Here is a 25,238-nt window from a genome sequence, read left to right as displayed (position 1 = left end):
AGAGTAGGATTTTCTGAGCATCATCGTTTTCTGCCCCAGCGCAGCGCTGGCTGGCCTGCCGAGCATGGAAACATCCCGTTAGAGCAGAGAGGGCTCTGGGCCTCGTCACAGCCCTCCTCTAGAAAGCTATAATTAAGTGTCTTGAAAAATGCACCACTGTGAAATGGAGCCTTAATCCCAAGTTTTAAGTGGCTGTACTTTTCCTCTCCAGTGCGATGAAAGTACACCGAATAGGAGATGGGAGAGGAGGGAGGGAGCGAGGGAAGGAGAGAGGGAAGAAGAGAGTGAGGGAGGGAGGGAGTATTAAGCATAATCTGGCTTTACATACAGAGGTTAGACCTGAAACATGTTGATGTGTGTGTGCATGTCTGAAGGCTTCTGGTGCAGCCCCGCTCTCCTGTTTGTTTACATTTGCCCTCAACATTGAGTTCTGTGTGTCACATCCCCTTTTTAATCAAGTGTGGTGAATAGAGAAGGGTTAGGAGTGTGTGTGTGTGTGTGTGTGTGTGTGTGTGTGTGTGTGTGTGTGTGTGTGTGTGTGTGTGTGTGTGTGTGTGTGTGTGTGTGTGTGTGTGTGTGTGTGTGTGTGTGTGTGTGTGTGTGGTATGTGCTTGAGCAGGCAGACAGTCGTGGTCTGAGTGTGTTTCAGTGTGTCGCATTAAACCTGGATGTGGAATTGGACGGATAAGCTATAACTGAAAACGCTGTCATCTCCTCCTTGTTCAGATCTTAGTAACGACAGTGTCTTTCTCTTCCAGTGTACCAAGAGCACTTCTGACAGACGTATCTGATCAATCTGTGTTCAATCTTATTTTATTGATCATGCAGGGAAATATGATTTAGTGTTGGGATGGAGCTCCCAGTTGCATTACAGCTTAGTTTTCCAGTTCCACATGTGGAGTAATTCAGTAGATGAACTGAAACAGAACTGGGCCAGAGCACTTCCAGCTGTGCTGTTGAACAAAAGAGAGAACCAGTCTTACAATCAGACTATATGTATCACTGTAATAAGAAAGCGTGAGTTTCTGAAACTAGTAGCTGCACTTCGTATTCAGTCAGAGAACGAACATTGACCACTTCTGACTATTATTCTGTTTCCAAATGTGAAATTTAACAACCAGGAAACACTAAATTTAAATATGACTGAACTGCACTTTGTATAGTCTCTCTTCAGGGATTATACAGTAGACCCAGACTCAGAGATTAGCCTAGCTCTGACACACACACACACACACACACACACACACTGTACTCAACTACACACAAACATTCAGACCACATTTTGATCAAGTGAACAGACGGACAGACATGAGGAGATCCAGAGAATTCCACTGTACCTCATACCTGTACTTGTTGCAATTGGCAATTAACTGAACTTGAACTTGAAATTTAAGCGGGCGGGCGGGCGGGCGGGCAGATGAATATGGAGAAAGCCGGTGGTGAGACAGATGCAGGCCGTTCTGCAAAGACCCAAAGCAGAGTCAGATGAGACAAGCACCCTTTGATGAGTTCAGCTTTTCAGAGTGGACCTCCCTTCACAGGGACGTGTGGTGAGGAAGGAGCTAGGACGAAGGGAGATGTAACTCTTATGGAACTATGCCACAGAGCAGTTGTGTCACAATAACATTAGTAATATAATACATAACATATACTGCATGTCCAGTGACAACTTCACATTAAGTTAATTACGCGTCCAAAGCTCAGTGGCACTGCAATATCTAAAAGAAATACAAATAAACAGTTTTGAAATGAACTTGCTGTATCATGCTGTGGATGTTTTCCACATCACTGAAAATAAATTCAGTGGTGAAAGACAGATATTATCAGAAGTGAAATTCAACTCCTTTTCTGTTAAAATAATACCCCCTGCATTTGCAGTAAGACATTGTTTACTGCCCTAACAGATTTAATTACAACTGGTCAAATTTATCCATCCATAAATTGCGAGCTGATCTTGGAGAATGTTGGGTAATATCAACAATTGAGCTCTTTGGGCACCATCTAACGGAAGCGTAACTCAATCACTCGTTTTACCATGTGACGATGAGCCAAATGCATGTCAGAGCTTTCTTTGACTTTATACTATATCCCTTTATACGCCCCTCCCACATCCTCTCGTTCACACACACACACACACACACACACCACAACCAACTCATTCAGCCCCCTACTCAGACAAAATAGCCTCCGTTTGCACTGCCATCATTTTAGAACGGCTAAAAGCGTATGACGTTGTTGCTGTGAAGATGTTACTTACAAACAATAATCGTGCCTGTAACAATCAGTTGTCTCTGTTATGAGACCCAAATCAACCAACTGTATGTGACAGAAAAAGGTTCCATAAATAAAGAGAATCATTAATCTGACATCTGGGCTTTTTGTAGTCTGTTTCGTGTAGAAATAGAGGCCGTTATCAAAGGTCCCTGTAGTAAAGTTCCTTCAGTAAAGCCTGTTAAAGAGCACAGGGATCCCAGTGGCTCTGTGTTGTGGTGGTGTGGACTCTGGTGTTGTGATGCTGGTGTTGTGTGATGTGGCGTGGCCTTGTCTAACTGGATGAGTGATGGCCAGCCCCAGGCCAGAGCAGTGAAGGGAGTGATGCAGGTGGAGCCCAGAGGGTTCCGAGGGAAGAGGATGCCCTCTATAGGGACGTGAGGGGCTGAATAACCCCAGCTCTCTGGCCTCTACAGTAGGGACATGAGGGGCTGAATAACCCCAGTTCTCTGGCCTCTACAGTAGGGACGTGAGGGGCTGAATAACCCCAGCTCTCTGGCCTCTACAGTAGGGACGTGAGGGGCTGAATAACCCCAGCTCTCTGGCCTCTACAGTAGGGACATGAGGGGCTGAATAACCCCAGCTCTCTGGCCTCTACAGTAGGGACATGAGGGGCTGAATAACCCCAGCTCTCTGGCCTCTACAGTAGGGACATGAGGGGCTGAATAACCCCAGCTCTCTGGCCTCTACAGTAGGGACATGAGGGGCTGAATAACCCCAGCTCTCTGGCCTCTACAGTATTGACATGAGGGGCTGAATAACCCCAACTCTCTGGAAGGCCTGGCTGGTTCAATTATGCTTTGTTTCAGGCTTTAGGCCTATGACATTTTTTATTTTATGAAATGGGAGACTTTCATTCCAACTGCCAAATGTGTTGTATAAATTGACAGTTATTTTCTCAGCTTTATTCCTGTGTTTAAAACTAAAATGTAGGATACCTTTGAAGGATATTTGTCAGGCCACAACTGAATCAATGAGCCATAATGATAGATTCATCTTGAATTACCTTTATTTGAATTTATCCTAAATTGTCACTACATAGACTTGTAACATGCAGTATGAAAATGCAATGCGGCATGCGGACTCTAACTATATAATGGATTTGCGTAACGTCAATATAGACAACTGGAATTACGCTTAACCAAAAGTCTGTGACCAATCTTAGACGACTTGTATTTATATTCGTGCCAGGATATATTTCATCTCAAATTCTCTCTAACTGACTCGATATTATTATAGATATATAAATAATTATACTTATAAACCAATTCAGATCATTTAAACGATGCTTCTTATTAAATAGATTAACGTAAATTCGATATTATATCACATCCACTTCTCTCTAATTGTTTAAATGGTCTTTAGAACCATCTTTATCCTTTAATAATATGAGTATACCAGAGCGTACTGGTCAGCACTCCCCTGCGAGCGAGTGTAACTCAACGCTCGGCTTCCCGGTCTCCACCTGAGTCACAGCTCTCTGGTGACTCATCGAGTCGAGGCTCGGTTTGGTCATACCTATTTTGTGTTGCCTGAGACGAAGGCAAGCGGCTGTCTGTCAAACAGTGTATAAATTAGACTAAAGTAGTTCGTTATAAGATCTCTTAGTTTGTTGTTTAACGTGGCCATGTGTGTCCAAGGCTCGCGGCATTCACGGGGTCAGGGAGAGGGGAGATTAACGGTCAAGCCTATTCGGAATGGTCTAAAGCGAATTCAGTCTAGTATAATATGTTGAACATTGTAGGTGTGTGGATTATCCCTGGAACTCATAACATGTCGGTATGTTTTTTGTTGTTGTTTTTGTTTATGACATTTTGCTACCGGAATTGTTTTAAAGCATGTGAAGTAGGTTATTTCTGAAAAGAAAAAAAAAGCTACTAGCCCTATTTCAAAAAATATAAACCATCAACCATGTATAATATATTTCACAAATTCTGAGTAGCCTACATTGGTTGATGAATGTCCAATAAGTATTGATCACGATAGCTCCAATTGATGTGAATCAAGACACCACGTGCTCTAGTAGCATCAGCACAATCATTCCTGGGCGCTGTAGCTATATAAACCACAAAACTCACAGCACGGGAAAACCCGGCCTCCAAACATTAACCACATTTACGGCTACAAACCCAGCCGCGTTTTTCCGCTTCTTTCATCTAGCCCGCTTTTTTTCTTACATTTCAACAATCTTTTTAACCCTTTAAGTTGAATTCATTGTTGGACTATGCTTTATTAGCCTGCACATTATATGGCAGATAGCCTACATTCAATTGTGTCGACCGCTGGCTATAAACAGCTTTTCAATGTGTGGTTCAAAGCAATATTCGTACCTTACTCCTCTGTCTTTGAAAACTTTTTTGTGTACATAGCCTGCAGGCTTTGAGAGCTAGCTTTTCAGCTTGGCACAAAGACTTCAATGGCGCACCTGGAGCTACGCTTTAAGTTTTCACTGAAAGGAAAAAGAGACAAAAACGTCTTGAGTAGACAACATCTGGATGGATTGTTCCAGTTTAGTTTCTTTTTGTAAATTACAGTGCTTGGATTTTTATTTTTGGGTTATTCATAACCATATTCACACATCAATCTGTTTTTGTCTTGGACATTTACATTGAAAAGTTGAACATCAGTGGAAGAGTCCTCAGAAACATCCTTATCATGCGTTCAAACATGGTGTTCTAGTAGGACAGTATTTTATTTCACTCGAAGTCGTCCGCTGAAGTTTGTAGTGGATAGGGTTTTGCAACTCTGCGCTCTGCGTGTCCCATTTTCCATTGGCAGCAGTGCTGAAGTTTCGCACCAACGGAGCACTCGGAGTTTCGCCCTCATAGGAGTGAAGAACAGTTGTATTTGTTTTTTTCCCCGAGTCTCGGTGCCTTTTCGCTTATCTAGGCTGGTGTGATGCGAATTCCCATAGATCCCAGTGCCAGTCGGAGGTTCAGTCCACCGTCAAGTAGCCTGCAGCCGGTCCCGGGAAAGATGAACGATGTGAGCACACCGACGGGTCAGCCGGACGCTGCAGTGCCAAGACTGCGTCCGCACGAAAACCGCAGCATGGCCGAAATCATCGCTGACCACCCGGCGGAGTTGGTACGGACTGACAGTCCCAATTTCCTCTGCTCAGTCCTGCCCTCTCACTGGCGCTGCAACAAAACCCTTCCCGTCGCCTTCAAGGTAAGACCAAGTCAAACTTCGATTTTTCTGTAATGAATTTCCCCGTGAGTAAAACTTCACGGTAGCTGGCTTGTATCGTTTAGGATTTGGAAAACGAATACATTATATGAAAAGCTGTCGGACGCCGATTTCAAAGTGTGACAGCGTACATGTCAGTGGCAAATTGTTATAATTACGTATGCATCAAAACGTTTTGACTACTTGGAGCTGGTGTCAATTTTAAGTTTAAATTATCAGACGACTAGCTACAAACTACAAAACTAGAAAAGGTATGAGCAGTTGTCTCTAAATGTTTCTGATATCTCCGCGCTTCAATTATTTATTGACATAACGTAAAGAGAAGGCATTACTTTTATTACAAACAACAAAATAAACTTTTGGCTTTTTTGATGAGGCTTTGATAAATCATCCATTATAGGCTCCACAACTGACCCTAACTGCATTATTCTAATGTATTTAAAATAAATAAATTTATTGTTCATCTTAAACGTCAGGCTCCCTGCAAATCTGTGAATTAATGTAAACTCTTTATGAAATATTTAGGAGAAACGATTGCTTTAATAATACATTATGCTAGGCTATGAATACATATAGAACATGTATAAACTATTTGAAATGCAACGTAAATAAATTGCTCAATTTAAAATGTCAAAGGCTGATTTAATTTAAAAGGCATAAAGACTGTGTTCATATTTTTGTTTAATATTTTATCGTTAACGTTTTTTCACCATCACCTATCATTGCAGTATATCAGCAGGCTGTTGTTTCTGTAGGCCTGTGAATTAGTAAGCACCCTGACAGACACATGATTATTCTGTAATTTCATATCAATTGCTTTTCTTAGAACAAAGTAACAGCCTTGCAGAATGTCCTAAGGCCTTGGCTCCAGATTTAAACCCAACACTTACCTCAAATTACACAATTATTAAACTGTTGTCTTCTGTATTTGCCCTTCAATTATGATACCACTGTAATTATTGTTAATTTATCTGTATCGAATAAGATTTTTTTTATATTCACCTTCATCTTTGTGGTAGCAACATTATTAATATAGTCATTAATACAAGTTCCTCCTGTTCTAAAATGAATGTGCATGAAATAGAAATAATGTCCTGGTTTAAAAGAATAGACCAGAATCAACATGGTACATGATTTGAATAAGTGAATCACCATCTGTATTTACTCAAGGGCTACGCCTGAAGCAATCGATGCCTTTAAATGATCTTTACTCTATCTTCATTTTAAAATGATCACAAGCAACAACAAAAAAAGCATTAGGCCATTATGATATAGATTTTATGTAAGTTAATGATAATTATGTACATGAACAAAGTAACTTAGCATCTATTAATTACATTGATAATCAACCCAACATAATGCACAAACTGCTAAATTCGTTTCCATCTCGGTCTCCGATGCCATAGCAACCAACATCACAAGTTCGTATTCTGGTCAGGTGGTGGCGTTGGGAGAGGTGTCTGATGGGACCGTCGTCACGGTGATGGCTGGGAACGACGAGAACTATTCCGCTGAGCTGCGGAACGCCTCTGGAGTGATGAAGAACCAGGTCGCCCGCTTCAACGACCTCCGCTTCGTGGGGCGCAGTGGGAGAGGTGAGGCCCGCCACAGGACAGTCAAACGGGCCTCAGCAGCTCCGCGGACAGCCTGTTGATGCTCCTGCTCACCTGGTGTAACCCTGGTCTGCTGACCCACACACACACTCACACACACACACACACACTCACACACACACACACACACACTCACACACACACACAGGCATGCACACACCATGGGTGGTGCTGGACTTCAGCCCGTCTTTCACTAGAGGAAGCTGGGAGCCGTGGAGGGAGTCGAGCACCAGTCACATTGGAACCAGTGACATTCCCCAAATATTTGGCATCACTCTCGTTACTCTGTGTGTGTCAATTACAAGTTGTGAAACCAAATCATTATATTTACGGTAAGAGGTTTGGCACAAAGAACCTTTTTTTCTCAGGATAAGCATGTTATTGTGCAGGAATGCAGTGCTGGTGATTTTGTCCTCCTTGGCACACTGTTTTGTTCCATCTGAGCCAGAACTTCTTTTACTCACGTTGGTTTCTCCACTGGCAAGTAGCTTCCATCCAGCTAGCTTTTATATCTGCTCTGAAATGGTTTGCTAAGATGAAGTCGATCCAATAGGAAGGGAGGATGGAGGAATTTGGGCACATGTAAACAGGCCTTTACTCGGTTGAGGAGGAGAGAGGAGAGGATGGAGGAGGGGAGTGAGGTTGGAAGGCATGGCAGAGGACCCATTGCCATGGAAACCATGTGCGTCTTTTACTCTGTGACATGGAATCTTGCCACAGGAAGTGACATAGGAGACTTGAGGGGATCAGGACACAGGTGCCTGAAATCGATACCCTCTACAGAGAGATAAGACCAGAACACAGCCAGCAGGCAGGGTGAAGAGAACAGCAGACATGTGCATGAAGGCAGAGTAGGGAGAGAGGCTGACAGTCACAGGTATGGGACAAGACCTGACGATTTCCACACTTTAAACTGGATGTTATTTCCTAGCAAGGTTCCAGATGACTGTAGTGATTAGATATGGGTCACTGTGCATAACTAAATGCTGCCTTCTGGCACGAGCCTGGGACCAGCTATCCGTCCTGGATTCCCTGCTTCAGCAAGTACCGGGAAAACCCCAATTTGATCTCAGAACAGGGTCAACAGCTAATGTTAACTCATCCACTCAGCTTAAGGAATGTGAGTCATCTGAAGAGGTATCTTGTTGCTGGCTTATCAATGGGATCAGAGTGTTATGTTAACAGTGGACAAAACCATGAAATGTATTATAGTGAGGGAAAGGCTATAAAATCAAGGAAAGATTGTAGACTAAGAAACCTGCCTCCTACTTCCTGTTTCCTGTGCTTAGTCATGGTGATGTGAGTTCTGTGCATACCTCAGATGTTAGTGTTTGTTCTGAATAGGCGTCTTCAGTCGGAGTCACAGAATTGCTGCAACTCAAATCCTAGGAATGACACACACACACACTATTTATTTCACTCTCTCACACACACAGTCAGCCCCAGGCAAAGCAGCAACTGCCAGGGATTAGCAGAGGAGGAAGTGACTGTTAAGATTCTTCTCACCCACGCAAACACAGACAGGGTTCGACAAGGAGAAGCTTACGATCACAAGAACTGTTTGACTGTCTGAATGCCTCATCTTCAGGTGTATTAAAAGTCCCGTCGGAAGTTTATTTTCTTTACTTGACTACAGTTTGCACTCTTAAAGACATGCTGTTATGGGATTAGCTAGAATCGGGCCTTGAGGGTTGTGGTGTATGAATGCAGGGCATTGCCCTTGAGAATGACTGATGTGTTCTAATGTCCCTCCAGGAAAGAGCTTCACCCTGACAATCACGGTATTCTCCAACCCGCCACAAGTGGCCACTTACCACCGGGCCATTAAGGTCACAGTGGATGGACCACGGGAGCCCAGGAGTGAGTACAACATGCACACACTCACACACACACACACACACACACTCACACACCCACACACACGCTCACAGGCTCACACACACACACTCACACACCCACAGACAAGCTCACACACACAGGCAGACACACACGCTCACAGGCTCACACACACTCACACACCCACAGACAAGCTCACACACACATGCAGACACACACACACACCCACATACCCACACACCCACACACCCACAGAAACTCACACACACACACTCGCCCAGGGTGTGATAATGACTGGCTGAGGCTGTTTTTGTTAGACTTGCTGATTTGTGGGCGTGTCCTACGAACAGATAGCCAATCACAACAGTCAAGGACTAGTACTAAATAGTGGCGCCTGTCTAAAATGGAGATAGTAAAACAACAAGTACACTAACAAAGGATAGAGACATACTTTTTTCAAACCCCTTAACTGGAAAAAGTTCCGATTATTTTAAGTGGCAATCAACAGGTTTTTAATTAACTTGACTTCTCAGAAATAGCCTTGCTTCCCATGCGATGGTATGAGAGAGAGAGTGCAGCACGAAGGGTACACTGGGTAGCAAAGTGCTAGCATCAGCTCATTTTAATGGGCCATATAAAAACAACTGAAGAGGAAAAAAAACTTTACTATGGCCATCAGTGCCAACTGGTCTGGCAGGCAGCTGTTTCCCCAGCCCTGCCTATTCATAAAAACATATTCACATCTTTGGCGTCTCAGTGAAGACTAGCACATCACAAACAACCCTCCTCCCGTCCTATAAACACACATGGCACTGGGACACAGAGACAGACGGAGAGACAGCGACAAATCTGGAGTCACGGAGATTAGTAGGTCATCATTCTGGATGAAACCTGCCCCCTGGCGCCAGAGACGCCCCTCACACACACACACACACACACACACACACACACACACACGAGAATGCGAGCTCACACAGTAACACATACGGATATGCGAAGAGCACTCGCTCTTCACTTTGATCGCAAGCATTTCCTGTGCATCTGCCGTCTCTGTCAGATGGCTTCCAAACACCCACAGTCTGGCCCCGTTACTTAGAGACCGGCGGATGGGAGGCAGGAAGGAATTTGTTTACAAAGAATCGTTTTCTCTCTTGACAACAACAGCCCTAAAGTCCCTTCGGCCCACAGACACATTCTGAAGTCTTAAGGACGTGATCAACCAGGTGTGAAATACACTGTAAAAACAGAACGCTGAACTCCTCTTCATCAAGCGATTTTTCTTTCTGCCAGAGCTCCAACAATAGCATTCCACTGCATGTGAGTTGTGAAGTGGCTGTCACCGTTTCCCAAGGACCTGTGTCTCAGAATATGCTTCTCCCTCAGGAGCCTGGGTCACAGGGTGGCCAACCCCACATGTGTGTCCCTGTTAGGGCCCACCAGCAGGCCTCCCTGCCCCAGGCCCGGTACGGACAGTCTCCCAGCTCAGAGCCAGCCACTGCTATCTCTGAACGCTCCATTTACACATGGGGCCCTCATCTGCCTTTCCACCTCTATTTGGTGTTAAATTAAGTGTGTAATTAGGAGGCCCCTATTACGCCTTAGAGGGGGCCCTACAGAGAGGAGAACACTGGGCAGTCTTAGCTCATAGCACACACACACACTCACACACACACACTCACACACACTCACACACGCACACTCACACACACTCACACACACACTCACACACACGCTGTCACAACTACATGTCATTTGTCTGAACCATTCGACTTCTGCATATATTTCAAAGTGACAGAGAGGAATAGCACGTTTATTCACTCCAAAACAATCATCTTTGAAAGATTCGGGACAGCTGCTTTGTCCACGAGACATCTGCTACACAGTGTTTTGTTATTTTGTTCTTGTTAACTTTTCATCCGTGTCCTCCACTCAGTTGATCAGGGTGTCAGTCAGTAAGTATGTTAATAATTAGTTTATGTAATTGTCAAGGCCTTATGGTTACCATAAGAGTCCCACACGACTGGAACCGCCATATCAAGTTCCCCGGCATAGTTTGGAATCAGTTACAGTTTTCTGTGTTTGGTTGACAAAGTAACGGTTCTCTGTGGTAACGTGCAAGGACTGCGAGGTTCGGGCCTGGTTGTGTTGATGGGCCTGCAGCGGGAGCGTGGCTGCACTGTTGGTGAGTGGTTTGTCAGGTCCTTCTGGTCACTGTGTTATTTGCCGGAGGTTAATGTGGTTTCTGTGGCTCACATTGTGCTTAATAAGATGACAGGTCCTGGTTGCCCTGTGGTTAGCCACTACGCCCAGAAGTGTGTCTTTGGGTGTGTGTGTGTGTGAGCTTGTGTATGTTTGCGTGTACCCACACGCGTGTGTGTGTTTATGTATGTCTCTGTGTGTGTGTGTGTGTGTTATTGGTGTCAGTAGTCTGTTTTAGTAACAGTGCTGGTTTGGAGCACTGCTAATAGGTCTCATTAAACGTCATTTGAACTAATAGACTGGGAGGGGTTGGTTAAACCAACATGCTTTTATAGGTGGTTCTGTGTCTCCTCAGATCCTGGGCATGACCAGGAACAGTCTCCTGACTGGAGATCACAACACAGCACCAGGCTTTCTGTCCAAATGACTCTCCTTCCATTACTGGTTATTATCGACAGCCAACCATAGGAGGTGACTGAAGCACTTGTGGCATATATGTCTTGTGTTGCTGTGTGTGTACATGCCTCCATGTCGTTCATGGTTTTTGTCCGAGGTTAGTGGTCAGGCCCCTCTGTGCCGTTGGCCCCTGTCTTGGTATGTGCCGGGCCTGGGTCTGGGTCTGGGTCTGGTCTAGTTTTGGTCAGGGTGTTAACAAGTTTGGTCTTGGTGTTGTATGAGTCTGGTAGCTCAGAGGCCTGGAGACAATATTAGTGGTTCAGTGGTGTCCTTTGCCAAACCAAGCTTTGTATCGCTCCACACATTCACACACACTTGATGTTAGGCACAGCCCTCCCACAAACCTGACCGCACGTGGAGTGTTGTGAGAGATACTAATAAACTGTTTGCATGCTCCGGAAGCTTCTCAAGTATACAATGGGAATATCAGCATTATCGCGGCCCGTCATCCTCTAAGGTCAGTTTCTCTTACCTTAGGACACACACACGCCTTCTCTGAGCGTGAGCGCTTCTCTGTGTGCGTCATCATGTCTGTTGTGATGTTACTGAGCCTGACGGGCAAGACCTGAGCAATCCAATACCAACTTTAAAAATAGGTCACATGTCAGCACAGGTTGGGCTTGTTTATCTCTGAAGGGGATGGTCCCGCCCTTATTTCACATCCTCAAACACGAGTGCGCATGCACTCATGGACACACACAGACTGTACACACATATGCTGTACTGTACATACAACTCACACACATTCACACTCATCCACATCCACTTTGATGCTCTCTCACACACACACACACACACACATTCACTCGCAGACAGACAGTGTGGTATCTGCTGAAGCTGCAGACTCATTCAGAACATGCCTTAACAATGGGAGCAGGACCAATAAACCCCCCTGAACTCCAGGAGGGAGAAGAGAGAAAGAGAGAGGGAAAAAAACAGAGAAAGAGAGACTGAAAGAAGTGAACGAGAGAGGGAGATACTCTAGTCTAATCCTGAGGCAGTGAGACGGATGTCTCATGAGGTTCCATGAACAGATGCCAAGGCTTTATAAGACAGAACACAAAGCTAGGAGGCAGAGGGCCTGAGATACTGCGACTGAGGAAGCACACTCAGGTCTACAGAGTCAGGGACTGAGGCAGCACACTCAGGTCTACAGAGTCAGGGACTGAGGCAGCACACTCTGGTTTACAGAGTCAGGGACTGAGTCAGCACACTCAGGTCTACAGTCAGGGACTGAGTCAGCACACTCAGGTCTACAGTCAGGGACTGAGTCAGCACACTCAGGTCTACAGTCAGGGACTGAGGCAGCACACTCAGGTCTACAGAGTCAGGGACTGAGGCAGCACACTCAGGTCTACAGAGTCAGGGACTGAGGCAGCACACTCAGGTCTACAGAGTCAGGGACTGAGGCAGCACAACATCAAAACATCTCAAAGAGATTTACTCTCTTTGTTCCGAATAAAAACACTTTCATGTGAGCGGAGAGGTGATGAGGGAGGCTGTCTGAGACTGTGTGTGTGTGTGTGTGTGTGAGAGAGCGAGAGAGCGAGAGAGAGAGAGAGAGAGAGAGAGAGAGAGCATCAAAGTGGATGTTCAATGTGAGTGTGGATGTGTGTGGGTTTTATGTACAGTACAGCATATGTGTGTACAGTGTGAGTGTGTGTGTGCCCTTCCCTGGCCTGGCTTGCTTCCTCAGGGCTGGAACGCATGGACCACACAGATGGCTGGCAGCCCTCCACGACAGCCTGGCTCTCTCTCTCCCTCTCTCTCTCTCTCTCTCTCTCTCTCTCTCTCTATCTCTCTCTCTCGCTCTCTCTCCCTCTCTCTCCCTCTCTCTCTCTCGCTCTCGCTCTCTCCCTCTCTGTCCCTCTCTCTCCCTCTCTCTCTCCCTCTCTCTCCCTCTCTCTCTCGCTCTCTCTCCCTCTTTCCCCTCCTCTGCTCTCTCGCTCTCTCCCTCTTTCCCCTCCTCTGCTCTGTCTCTCCCCCTCTCCCTCTTTCCCCTCCTCTGCTCTCTCTCTCTCTCCACTTCTACAGACCCCCATGGTAGACGGGCGTCTGGCTGTCACCCACTCAGCACTTTTCCTCTCTCTTCACGCTCTGCCAGATTCAGACTGCCACCTGAAATAATTCATTGTTTCTGACTCCTCACAAAAACAACACAGCCACTGGGAAAGCTCCAAATAAAAAAGTGAAATGGAGACGAATGCATTCAGTCATGCTCTTTACTGGCTGTTCTAGCAGAAACTGACTGACAGACACACAGACTGATATTCCAGGAGTGTGTTGCTCTTAAATCAAGGTAGATATATTAATCACAGGTCACACCATAATCATAAACCCTAAGCCGACTGGGCTTCAGGGATGACGTGACAGTGAATTTATAAGATGTCCATTTATTCGGCTTGTGTTCACATGTGTTTCTTACGCAACCTTAGTCAACCGGAGTGAATTTCTAAATAGTTCATCTGTAGAGGATGCCTGCTTGGCTGGTAAGGAGAGCTATTGTGTTTCAGACTGGTAGTCTCAGCCCGTGCCTCAGAGGGAAACAGCTCACCTCATCATCCATCAGAGATCACGGCACTCAGTCCCAGATCACATCTCCATCTGGCATCAATTACTTAGGCCTTACACACTGTTTACCCGTCTTGCTCTTACTTACAGTGTTTTCAGACCATTGTGGTGGATATGTCTCCAGTTCATTATCTCTCTGCTACAAACAACACTGTTTTGGGATCGCTGGGTGTTCGATTTGATCTGCAGAGATGGCAGATAATGGATGGAGCTGGCACATGCGTGTGTTTGTGTGTCCGTGCTAGCCTACGTGTGTGTGTGTGTGTCTATGTGTGTGTGTAGGTGCGTGTCCATGCGCTTGTGTATTACCGTAACATCTGTTCTGAATCTGGGTGTTTCCGGCTGCTGGTTGGGCAGGGAAGTGGCACACACTATCGAAAATCTGGGCTATTTTCACAGGGATGATGGGAATCTGAGGGACTTTCCCTCCGGCTCTGAAATCATCCGCCTTCCCGTTCCTTTAAATACCCCGGCTCATTCCAACGCCCTGCTAGGGTTCCGATAAAACAGCTGAGAAATCTTGTGTTTGGCAACAGATGTCTTCTAAAAGGTGTAATTAAGGCCTGAAAAACGGTATTTACTGTCAGAGCCACCAAACTAATGGACTGTGAGGGCAGGGTGTATTCACTGTGCACTGGACTTTAATGCATAGTAGTGGTTACCATGTCGCATTTCTTCATGGTTGAAAATCATGCTTTGCTGCCCCTTATGACCACAACCTTATCTGTTGGTACCCACTGTCCAGCCAGTTGGGGAAAACTAGCGGTCCACTGGTTTGAGCTTGACCTAGGAGTGTTAACAGAGACAATGCACAGCCTGTATCAGCCTGTCCCAGACTGTCTGAAATACCTGGGGAAAGATCAGGCAGTTCAGTGTATTTACAGACACTCCGCCCTTGCGAGTGAAAACATCCCTCCTTGGATCCAGCCCAGACTAGGTACGGCGTGTCTCAAACAGCTCCTGGATCTTCTGCGCTGTGCGGAGGAAACCTCTTGGTCCTGCATCTTCTGCGCTGTGCGGAGGAAACCTCCTGGTCCTGCATCTTCTGCGCTGTGCGGAGGAAACCTCCTGGTCCTGCATCTTCTGCGCTGCGCGGAGGAAACCTCCTGGTCCTCTTAACTGTTCCACCATTCACGGCGCTTCAGGGAGGATCCAGCGAGCCCCAGTCAGCCCCCAGACTGCAGACTGGGGACCCATCCAGAGCTCTTAATTTACTGTTCATCAGGGTCTCCTCCTCTCCCTCCTGCCCCCACCCTCCTCTGCCTCCCCCATGTCTCGCCCTCCCCCCCCCCCCCCAGCTATTTATACCCATCTCTAGGAGAGGGCCGCGCACAAAGCCTCACTGTGTCCCATCGCTGTTTTAAAGAGAAACTCAGTCTGTTAGGAGTGGAAAGCCTATGATTGACTGGGCACAGCCCGCTAAGAGAAATAAGGAATGCCAGTGGAAGGCACAAATTATCCTGCCGGCCTGATGGCAAATGTTGAAATGAATGAATTATCCATGTGAGTTATGTCATGAAAGTGAGCTGTGCTGTTTGAGGTCATCAAGATGGGTTGCTCTGAGTCGGGGATGACGTAGTAGCACATCATCATCTATCTGGATGTATTTGTCCATGTGACATCTCTGGAACACTGAATAGGAAACTGATGGAAACCTTAAATATTCGGTCACTTCTGTCTCCTCCTGGACCTTCTAGTCATCCTCAACATCCTGCTCTTTCTTCTCTCCTTCCTCCTCGTCTTCATCCAACTCATCTTCTTTCCTTTTCCTCTTCATCTCTGCTCTTCCTCTTTAGGATGCCTCTAACCCCTGACCCCAGTCTCTCCACCCCCTCCCTGGGCTAGTGTCAGAGGCGTGTCTGTGTGTTGCTCAGGCAGGTTGGACAGGATCGGGAGGCAGCTGCCTGTCCCTGCCTGTGCCAGATGGCACTCGGCCAGCTCTGTTTACCTTCATGTTTACTTCACCTACTTTACAAAGGATCTGATGGCAGAGGGAGCAAGCGTTCAAATACACAGACGTGTAAAATGACAGACAGACAGGAGAGAGACAGACAGACAGATAGGAGAGAGAGAGAGACAGATAAGTAGAGATATAAGGTAAGATACAGACATACTGATCCACAGATCATGGAGGTGTGTGTGTGAGAGAGAGAGAGAGAGAGAGAGAGAGAGAGAGAGAGAGAGAGAGAGAGAGAGAGAGAGGGAGTGTGTAGACAGAGGAGTCATGCAGTATATTAAGTGCATAACGAAATTGTGGGATGTTTTGGAAGGGACAGAACACAGGTAGACGGATCATGGAATCAGAATCAGGTTTTTGAGCATAGCTGTAGTGTTTACCTGAGGATGAGTCCTGGCTGAGTAAACTGTTGGCTTGTAGCTTGTCGCTAACAGGATGCAGCATCCCAGTTCTGGCCTCTCACAGCATACATCCTCTGGCTGATATAAACACAGGCCCTGTTGACAGAAGATCAGCTCTCAAAGCACACAGCACAACTGTCACATCACAGCATGTCTGGAATGACAAGATCCAAGATCGCCACTACACTGTAAAGCAAACAACACGCAAAGCTTTTTCTGGGCGGGTGAAACATAGACGTAATAATAGTTCCGTGGTCGTCGAATTCTTATACTAAATGACTTCTTGTGGAGGGGGTCATAGTGTGAGGTGGATGGAGCTGACAGCAGTGTGAGGTAAAGCCTGGTACAGTGGTGGGTCAAGGTGAGGGTGAGGGGTAGCCTGGCTGACAGGGTGTGTGTGTCTGCAGGGCACCAGGTGAGGGTGAGGGGTAAGGTGGCTGACGGGGTGTGTGTGTCTGCAGGGCATCAGGTAAGGGTGAGGGGTAAGGTGGCTGACGGGGTGTGTGTGTCTGCAGGGCATCAGGTAAGGGTGAGGGGTAAGGTGGCTGACGGGGTGTGTGTGTCTGCAGGGCACCAGGTGAGGGTGAGGGGGTAAGGTGGCTGACGGGGTGTGTGTGTCTGCAGGGCACCAGGTGAGGGTGAGGGGTAAGGTGGCTGACGGGGTGTGTGTGTCTGCAGGGCACCAGGTGAGGGTGAGGGGTAAGGTGGCTGACGGGGTGTGTGTGTCTGCAGGGCACCGTCAGAAGCTGGAGGATGCTCCTAAGACCGGCCTGTTCTCTGACCGCCTCAGCGAGCTGGAGAGAATCCGACAGAGGGTTGCCGTGCCGACACAACCACCCCGGCCGTCCCTCAACCCTGGACCCAACTCCTTCAACCCCCAGGGCCAAACACAGATACCAGGTGAGCATGTAGGACATGCACCAGCCAGGGTACATACAGTACCAGATGTGCTTCTAGAACATTCACCAGTCTGGGTAGATACAGTACCAGATGTGCTTCTAGAACATTTACCAGTCTGGGTAGATACAGTACCAGATGTGCTTCTAGAACATTCACCAGTCAGGGTAGATACAGTACCAGATGTGCTTCTAGAACATTTACCAGTCTGGGTAGATACAGTACCAGATGTGCTTCTAAAACATTCACCAGTCTGGGTAGATATAGTACCAGATGTGCTTCTAGAACATTCACCAGTCAGGGTAGATACAGTACCAGATGTGCTTCTAAAACATTCACCAGTCTGGGTAGATACAGTACCAGATGTGCATCTAGAACATTCAGCAGCCAGGGTAGATACAGTACCAGATGTGCTTCTAGAACATTCAGCAGCCAGGGTAGATACAGTACCAGATGTGCTTCTAGAACATTCAGCAGCCAGGGTAGATACAGTACCTAATGTTCACCACACATCACAGTCACAGTAAGGTCCCATCATCACTGAGCCGCCACCATGCACACATGCTTCCCTCGAGGTAAAAATAGTCTCACTGCGGTATGGGCTCTTAGTGAAATAGAGCAGGTTTGTCCAGGCAAGGTGAAATGTCACACCTGGATGGTATACCTGCTTCATGCTCATTCTCTACGTACGAGGTGGTAACGCCATCTCTCACGACTACACACCTGTCACCCGAGCCAGCACTGCTACTGCCAGCTCCTCCCTGCTAGCCTCCCTGCCCCAGTCCAGCTGGCCACTTCCTGTCACATGTGCTGGTTACACTTCAGCTTTCACATTCAGGGTTTCCCGGTACTTGAGGGGTACAGTGGGTCGTTTGTAGACCTGAACGGACATGTGCTGAATGTTTCCACAGCTTCTCTGTAAATATTTTGAAGTTGATCTTGAAGTCAACATCCGACGGCTGGATTCTGTAAATATACCCAAACGTTTACATCCTAGAATATTGATAAATGTACACATTTTGATATTCAATCTGTAGATCGTTTTCAGCTTCAAGACTCTTACTGTTTGTGGTCAATGTGAAAATAGGTGTTTAGGCTTTATGTGAATGCAGAGACTGTTGTAAAGTGTGTGTTGCCATGAGTGTGGCTGCGTGTTTATATATGCTGGGCGTGTGCCATGGATCCTCTCAGTCCTGAAGCCAGTGCAAGATGTTTTTAAAGGCAAACAGGAAGATCTTCTCTGCTTAGGCAAACATTAGATGTGTCATTGCAAGAGAGGTTGCGTAACAATTTGAACTGCGAATAACCGAAAAAAAAACATCCAGGAATGCACGGTAAATAGAATAAGACACCGATAACGTCTTAACTTGTCGCTTCTGCTCTCTCATGCAATGTATTTCAAATACAAGGCAGGAATTAAAATACTGAAATACAGCGATTCTCACCTCTTTTTATTCCTGTCCCCCTCTCCCCCCCTCAGACCCACGCCAGTCCCAGGCTTCTCCACCCTGGTCCTATGAGCAGACTTACCCCTCCTACCTGAGTCCCATGGCCTCCCCCTCCGTCCACTCCACTACCCCCCTCTCCGCCAGCCGAGGCACAGGCCTTCCTGCCATCAGCGACGTGCCCCGACGCCTGCCAGGTACACACCTCCACCCACCCTGCTCTGTGCCCACCCTACCTCACACAGGTACACACCTCCACCCACCCTGCTCTGTGCCCACCCTGCCTCACACAGGTACACACCTCCACCCACCCTGTTCTGTGCCCACCCTGCCTCACACAGGTAGACACCTCCACCTCACCTAAAAGACCTGTCCCTGATACATCATAACCAATGAGAGAGCTTTCACAGCTGTAATTGCATATTTACAATTTGTCAAAAAAGGCAGGCTAACTGACCAATTTACTTGCACAAGTCACCATTAGCTAATTCTGGATGAATGTGAGGAGAGGGAGACATCCACCGTTCCCCTTCAGAGTGGTTCTGGAAGGCTTTTTATAAACAGTGGAAAAGAGGATTGTTTCCTCTTTTCCTCTGTCCAAGCCTTTGATCTCAGAGGAGTATGGCTAATAACAGGCCCAGGATAATAACAGGCTCGTGACGGACCAATAAAGTGGCTTTATAGTGATCCACGGTTCTCCCAAGGCATGCTGGGTACTCATGGAGTTCCTTCTTCTGCATAACGGCAGCATCTGTGCTAATTTGTCTGCCTTCCCCGACCCGAACACGCGTTTAAAAGCCCTAATTGCGGCCAGGCAAGTTCTCTCTCCTTCATACACCTGTTTGACCCAGCGCCAGGTGATTCTTTTCCCTATGCCCTCTCTTTCACATTCACTCTCTCGCTCTCTTTCTCTTTCTCTTGCTCTCTCTGCTCTCTCTCTCTACAGTCGACATCTCTCTCTCTTTTCAGTCGACATCTCTCTCTTCTTTGTGTTGATGTGCTACACCTTAATTCCTCCTCGTTGAGCCCGAAGCTAGGGTGAGTGCTTAAGAGTTGCCGCGGTGTGACTGTGCATCGGAGGGGGATTGAAATCCTGCCAGCTGCCTTGTCAGCTCTGATTAGTTTGGTCCCCCCCCTTCCCTGCTTTCATCTCAGGAGCGTCGAGCTTTGTTCTCTTAGCCCTTTCTCACTCATACCCACACCCTTCCACACACACACACACACACACACACACACACACACACACCCTTCCACACACACCCACACACACACACACACCCTTCCACACACACACACACACACACACTTCCACGCACACACTCTCACCCTTCCACACACTCTCACGCATGCATGCTCACACTGAAGCTTGCTTCCACATGCTGATACGCTCACACACTGCCACGCCTGGATATGAACGGCTCCTGAGTGTAACGACGAGGGCTCTCAGAGGACGGGAGATAAGAGACAAGTCTGACTCATGGTGAGCTCAGAGCAGCCACATCACCCCTGACTGGAGCTCCACTACAGAGAGACAGGAGGAGAGACGTGCTGGACCCTTGGCCTCCTGTCTACCAGCTCTTCATGTAGAGAAATGCTTCAGTAGGCAATCAGTGATTCAGCTCCAGGAGTTCATCACTCAAGTCAAACACCAAATTCGGAAGTGAAGTTCAAAAGTTTGGGTTTGTAAAATACTTCCAAATATTTAGACAACGTACACTCTGGTTTCATTTAAACTAATGAAGCTTGATCTGGCTCATCATCACAGAGGGCTTTGTACAGTAAATGAGTCCAAATGTGAACAGCAGAAGTCGGGAGTTTATTGAACACTGCCGTTCACTTCTGAGGTCACACTGGTCCCTCTATTCCGAAGACAATCACCTACTATTTCGATGTAAAATCAAATGGATCTTGCTGGAGAGAAGGAAGTTTAAAGGCCTTAATTGACAGCACATGTTATCTGACGCTAGTGACAAACCCGGCCTTGCAATTTCACCCACACATAAACACTAAGCCCTCCCTTCCCATCACCACCACCCCCCACCCAGCCATCCCCGCCCTCTCACACCAGACATGGTGACACGGAAGACGCCTAGTGATTTATGATAAGACTGCCATGGCTGGACTCCACCATGGGGAGGGGTGGGGGAGGAGGGGATGCGGGGGTTAGTGTGAGTGGGGAGTACCTCCTATTCTCCTTAAACTTTCTGGGCCCAGCGCGATGCTAGCCACAGCCAGTTAGTGGTTTCAGGGTATTTTTTAGGATGGAGCGTGGAGAGGAACGAAGGGATGTAATGGATGGAGAGAGAGAGATCAGCTCTCTCTCTCTCTCTCTCTCTCTCTCTCTCTCTCTCTCGCTCTTTCTCTGTCTCTCTATGTATCTATATATCACTCACCCTCTTTCATACACACATAACTTACACACACACACACACACGCTCTGTCTCTGGAGCCGTTGGGAGGCAAGCAGAGGAGCCACATCAGAGCTCAGCCCTGCCTCATTATGGATCTCATGGAAACTGCTTCTCCTCAAAGTGTTTCCATGTGTTCTGCTCTTGATTCATCCCAACTGCTTTTTTAATGTGCATGCAGTATTCACACACATATCACCCCTCCGCACACACACACACACTGACACAAACGCAGATACACACAAACACAGATATAGAAACACAGAGATACACACGCACACACAAAGATAAAAATACACAGATATGAACCGCTGACACACACGGTCATACACACATACTGGGTAAGCATAAACATGTGAGCATAATATGCATGCACACACGGACACATAAATAAGCATATTTGTAAACACAGATTAAGAATCATATATGGAAGCATGAATACACAATCTATCACAGTTTCTGTAATCTTAAATCCAACAAATAAGACCATAATTGAAAAGATTTTGGAACACGGCTTTCTAGGTCTATTGGCATTTCAACATGGTGTCTGAAGAGATTATTTTAAATGGATCACAGTTCTTGGATATTTAGCTTTTCTGACACAATAAAATAATTGTATATTATCCCCAAGTGGCACTTTGTACGCACCAATTACTGAACCCCCCCTTCACATAGCACATCAACAAGACTGACAACTAGGGAAGCATAGACAGTAATCGAAAGAGAGTGACACAGTCAACAACTATTATAATAACTAGTAATTTAATATTACATAGATTCAAGCAGACATATCCTTTAGGAACGGCTGCTCGTCGCTGAGTCGTCTTGATAATTGAGCACGAGTAGAGAAATATACATTTATATCTGTGTGAAATATACATTTCTCTCTCTCTCTCACATATTCATGTGTATGTGTGTGTGTGTGTCTGCAGGTACGTCTGACCTGAGTCCGTTCCCAGGTCAGTTTGAGCGCCAGTTTCCCAGCCTCTCCCTGACAGAGAGTCGATTCTCCAGTCCCAGGATGCACTACCCCGCCACCTTTACCTACACCCCCCCGGTCACCTCCGCCATGTCGCTGGGCAGCGCCCACTACCACACCTACCTGCCTCCACCCTACCCCGGCTCCACCCAGAGCCAGAGTGGACCCTTCCAGACTAGCAGCACCCCCTATCTCTACTACGGAGCCTCCTCCGGCTCGTACCAATTCTCCATGGTTCCGGGGGGTGATCGTTCACCGTCCAGGATGATACCACCCTGCACTAGTGCTTCCACAGGCAGCTCCCTGGTTAATCCTAACCTGCCCAGCCAGACGGAGGGGGGAGTGGAGGGGGATGGCAGCCACAGTAACTCCCCCACCGTGCTCAACCCTGGAGGTAGGATGGATGAGGCCGTCTGGAGGCCCTACTGAAACCAGGGACAACAAGAAGGGGAAAACATCAACTGATGTTCTGGTTTTAAAGCACAAAACCTTTTGGGAGAGTTTTGAATTATGCAACAAATTAGCAGAAAGAAAAACTATCTATTCCGTTCCTCGGAAATAAACGTCGAGATAAAAGAAAACAGACTTGTGTGAACTTGTCTTCCTGGAATGTGTTTTGACCAAGGCACTACAAAGGGAGTTATTCTCACAGCAATAATGAGAAAGACACAAGACTATTATGGTTTACTAGACCCAAGTGGATAAAACATTATTCCAGTTTTATGATAATCCACGAGCAAATGGATTGTTCAGATACTTCTTTTGTAGTGTTTGTATTTCTATAAGGCTTTTTGCAGAGCATGTTTTTGTACTACGACAATATAAAGATGCAGGTCAAGCACTGAGTAGCAAGCGATGAGAGTGACACTTATGTTACCTTTGGTGGTATGAACAGCAAATTTGCTTTAAAATGTCTATACGCTCATTTTAAATCATTTATTTAAATTGTATATTGTGGGTGAGAGGATGGTGTGAATTAAGGAGTTTTTTTAAGGAGTTTTAACTTATAAAGCCATAAATTATGTATTGTATTTGAAACTTGAGTCGTAGAATTGTAATCTGAATATTTTTGATGCATATGAGTAAGTTAACATTGATTTTGAAAGGTAATTTAAAGAGTGAAAAGTTTAATTTCTTTACAACCCAAAGACCCTCTTACAATGTACGTTTTGACGTGATTTCCAAAGACTATGACAGCATATTTCCTCTGCAATTACTTTCAAGCTAGATTTCACCACACCTAGAGCAACTTATTTGGCTTTGAATTGACCCATACAATACACACAGCAATTACATTTATTGTGTCTGTTGGCAGTTGTCAATGCCAGTCAAATTTAATGTTATTAAGGATTTATTCCAAATCAAGAAAACAATTATTTGGTCAGGTTTAATCTATTTTAATTGTTTTTTCTGTAGAGTGAAAATATAGTTTTTTTGGCAGTCACAGGGAGAAACCAAATGGATAGATTGGTGGGACCAGTTAGAATGGATTCCTTCACAGTCTCAGATTATGACTTGAGATCCTCAACAGTGTGCCATGTTAGGAGAAGCACAGCCTGGAGTGCTGCAGTGGAGCAGGTCAGAGGGTGACTGTGTTATGCACACAGTACAGTGATGCCTGGACTTCCACTTCAGTGAGTTGGAGTCCTACGTCTTCCTGGAGTCACTTCCTCATGTCCTTCTCTCTTTCAGGTGTAACAGCTTAAGGCTTTAGTCCGATATTACGTTTATACATGATCCCTGAGACCCTTGCTGTTTCAACATTACGTGCGAGAGATGACTTTCTAAAAGTTTGTCAAAGTGTGTAACACTTATGAGCACCAAATCAAGACCCTTTTCATTATTTTTGTATTTCTTAATTTCATCTTTTCACAGTTGTGATGTCGAATTAACCTCTGTTGAAAAACAGTTTGGACCAAATATCTTCTGCCCATTGATTTCACTTTTTATTTTATTTGTCTGCTTCGGTGTCATGTTTTACAAAATGGGGTTAAATCATATTACTGCCCAGTATTACAGACTCTATGTTGGATCGACTCTAGAGAAACGACACTATACACAGTGTAACAGAAGAGAAATGGAGATGTTTACAGTTTGCAATTACAAGTGTTTTGAGATTTGAGAATGCAAAAAATGTAGAACTGAAAAATGCTTCCTACGTGGTGATTGGATGCAGCTGCTGACAGCAAACTGGAAACAAACAGGATGGGAGAGTTCGTTTGCATGTTTCTATCATAAAGCACTTACTTCTGGACTTATTTTTACCAGCACTTGCGGGAGTCTGCCAGAAGGTTAGTGGGTTTGGTTCTCTCTACCAGTGTAACACCACTGGAGTCACACACAATGGATAACACTTGGCTAAACATGCCATTTATATTGGAGTTGAATTTGATCTCAAAAGGCAGTCAGTATTTATTTTAAAAATACTATTTTTCCTCTTGCAAGATGTATTTTTCAGTGGATGTTGGCAATACAAGAATATTGAGAAAAACACTGCGATTTCCAAAGTTCCAAATCCATCCTTCTCCATTAGAGGTTTGCACACAGTGTCTTGGTCCCAGTCTGTGTTGTGGATCACCTGAACTCTTTTGATGTCACCAGATATCAAGGCTCTGGTTTTGGCTTTCGGCCAAGTGAGCGTAAACAGTGTTGAGTCTTTAAAACACACAAATACTATGTCATATCTATGTCATGCTATGGCATGTCTATGTCATGTCTATGTCATGTCACACCATGTCAGATGCACCCGATAAAAACAGCTGTCAGCTGCAACAGAAAATGTTAGTTCCATTTGTTCCCCGTGTACATTATGAACGGTATAATTTTTTGTTGACAACCAAGAGCACAAAGTAAAAAAGCCAGTCTCTAAAGGGCCAACAAAACACTGGTCCTTTACTGACAGACATCAGGGTTAGATCTACATGTATATCATCACATCGTCACCCTTCCTCATGGTACTGAAACCTTGCTTTGTTTCCAAAAGGTGTTTGTTCTGTTGTCACCCATAAAAAGTGGA

The 25,238-nt window shown here is 45.9% G+C and overlaps 1 protein-coding gene across 4 annotated transcripts in view; it reads left to right on the top strand.

Moving 5' to 3' along the window:
- runx2b (RUNX family transcription factor 2b) overlaps positions 1-24,889 on the top strand; it is a 41,275-nt gene extending 16,386 nt beyond the window's left edge. For 2 of the 4 annotated variants that reach the window (XM_047021291.1, XM_047021292.1), the window contains 6 exons: positions 5,186-5,442; positions 6,899-7,055; positions 8,829-8,933; positions 17,226-17,393; positions 18,871-19,032; positions 22,176-24,889. In XM_047021291.1, coding sequence (XP_046877247.1) covers positions 5,186-5,442; positions 6,899-7,055; positions 8,829-8,933; positions 17,226-17,393; positions 18,871-19,032; positions 22,176-22,651 — 1,325 coding nt within the window. In that variant the 3' untranslated portion in view covers positions 22,652-24,889. Of the gene's footprint in view, positions 1-3,345; positions 4,051-5,185; positions 5,443-6,898; positions 7,056-8,828; positions 8,934-17,225; positions 17,394-18,870; positions 19,033-22,175 lie in introns of those variants that run through there. The other 2 variants (XM_047021294.1, XM_047021295.1) reach the window with 2 other exon arrangements.
- Positions 24,890-25,238: the final 349 nt, after the last annotated feature.

This window comes from Hypomesus transpacificus, chromosome 6 (genome assembly GCF_021917145.1).
Source record: "Hypomesus transpacificus isolate Combined female chromosome 6, fHypTra1, whole genome shotgun sequence".
In the NCBI taxonomy this organism is placed as follows: domain Eukaryota; kingdom Metazoa; phylum Chordata; class Actinopteri; order Osmeriformes; family Osmeridae; genus Hypomesus; species Hypomesus transpacificus.
Note: the sequence above shows the minus strand (reverse complement) of the source record. Positions and strands in the feature narration are given on the sequence as shown.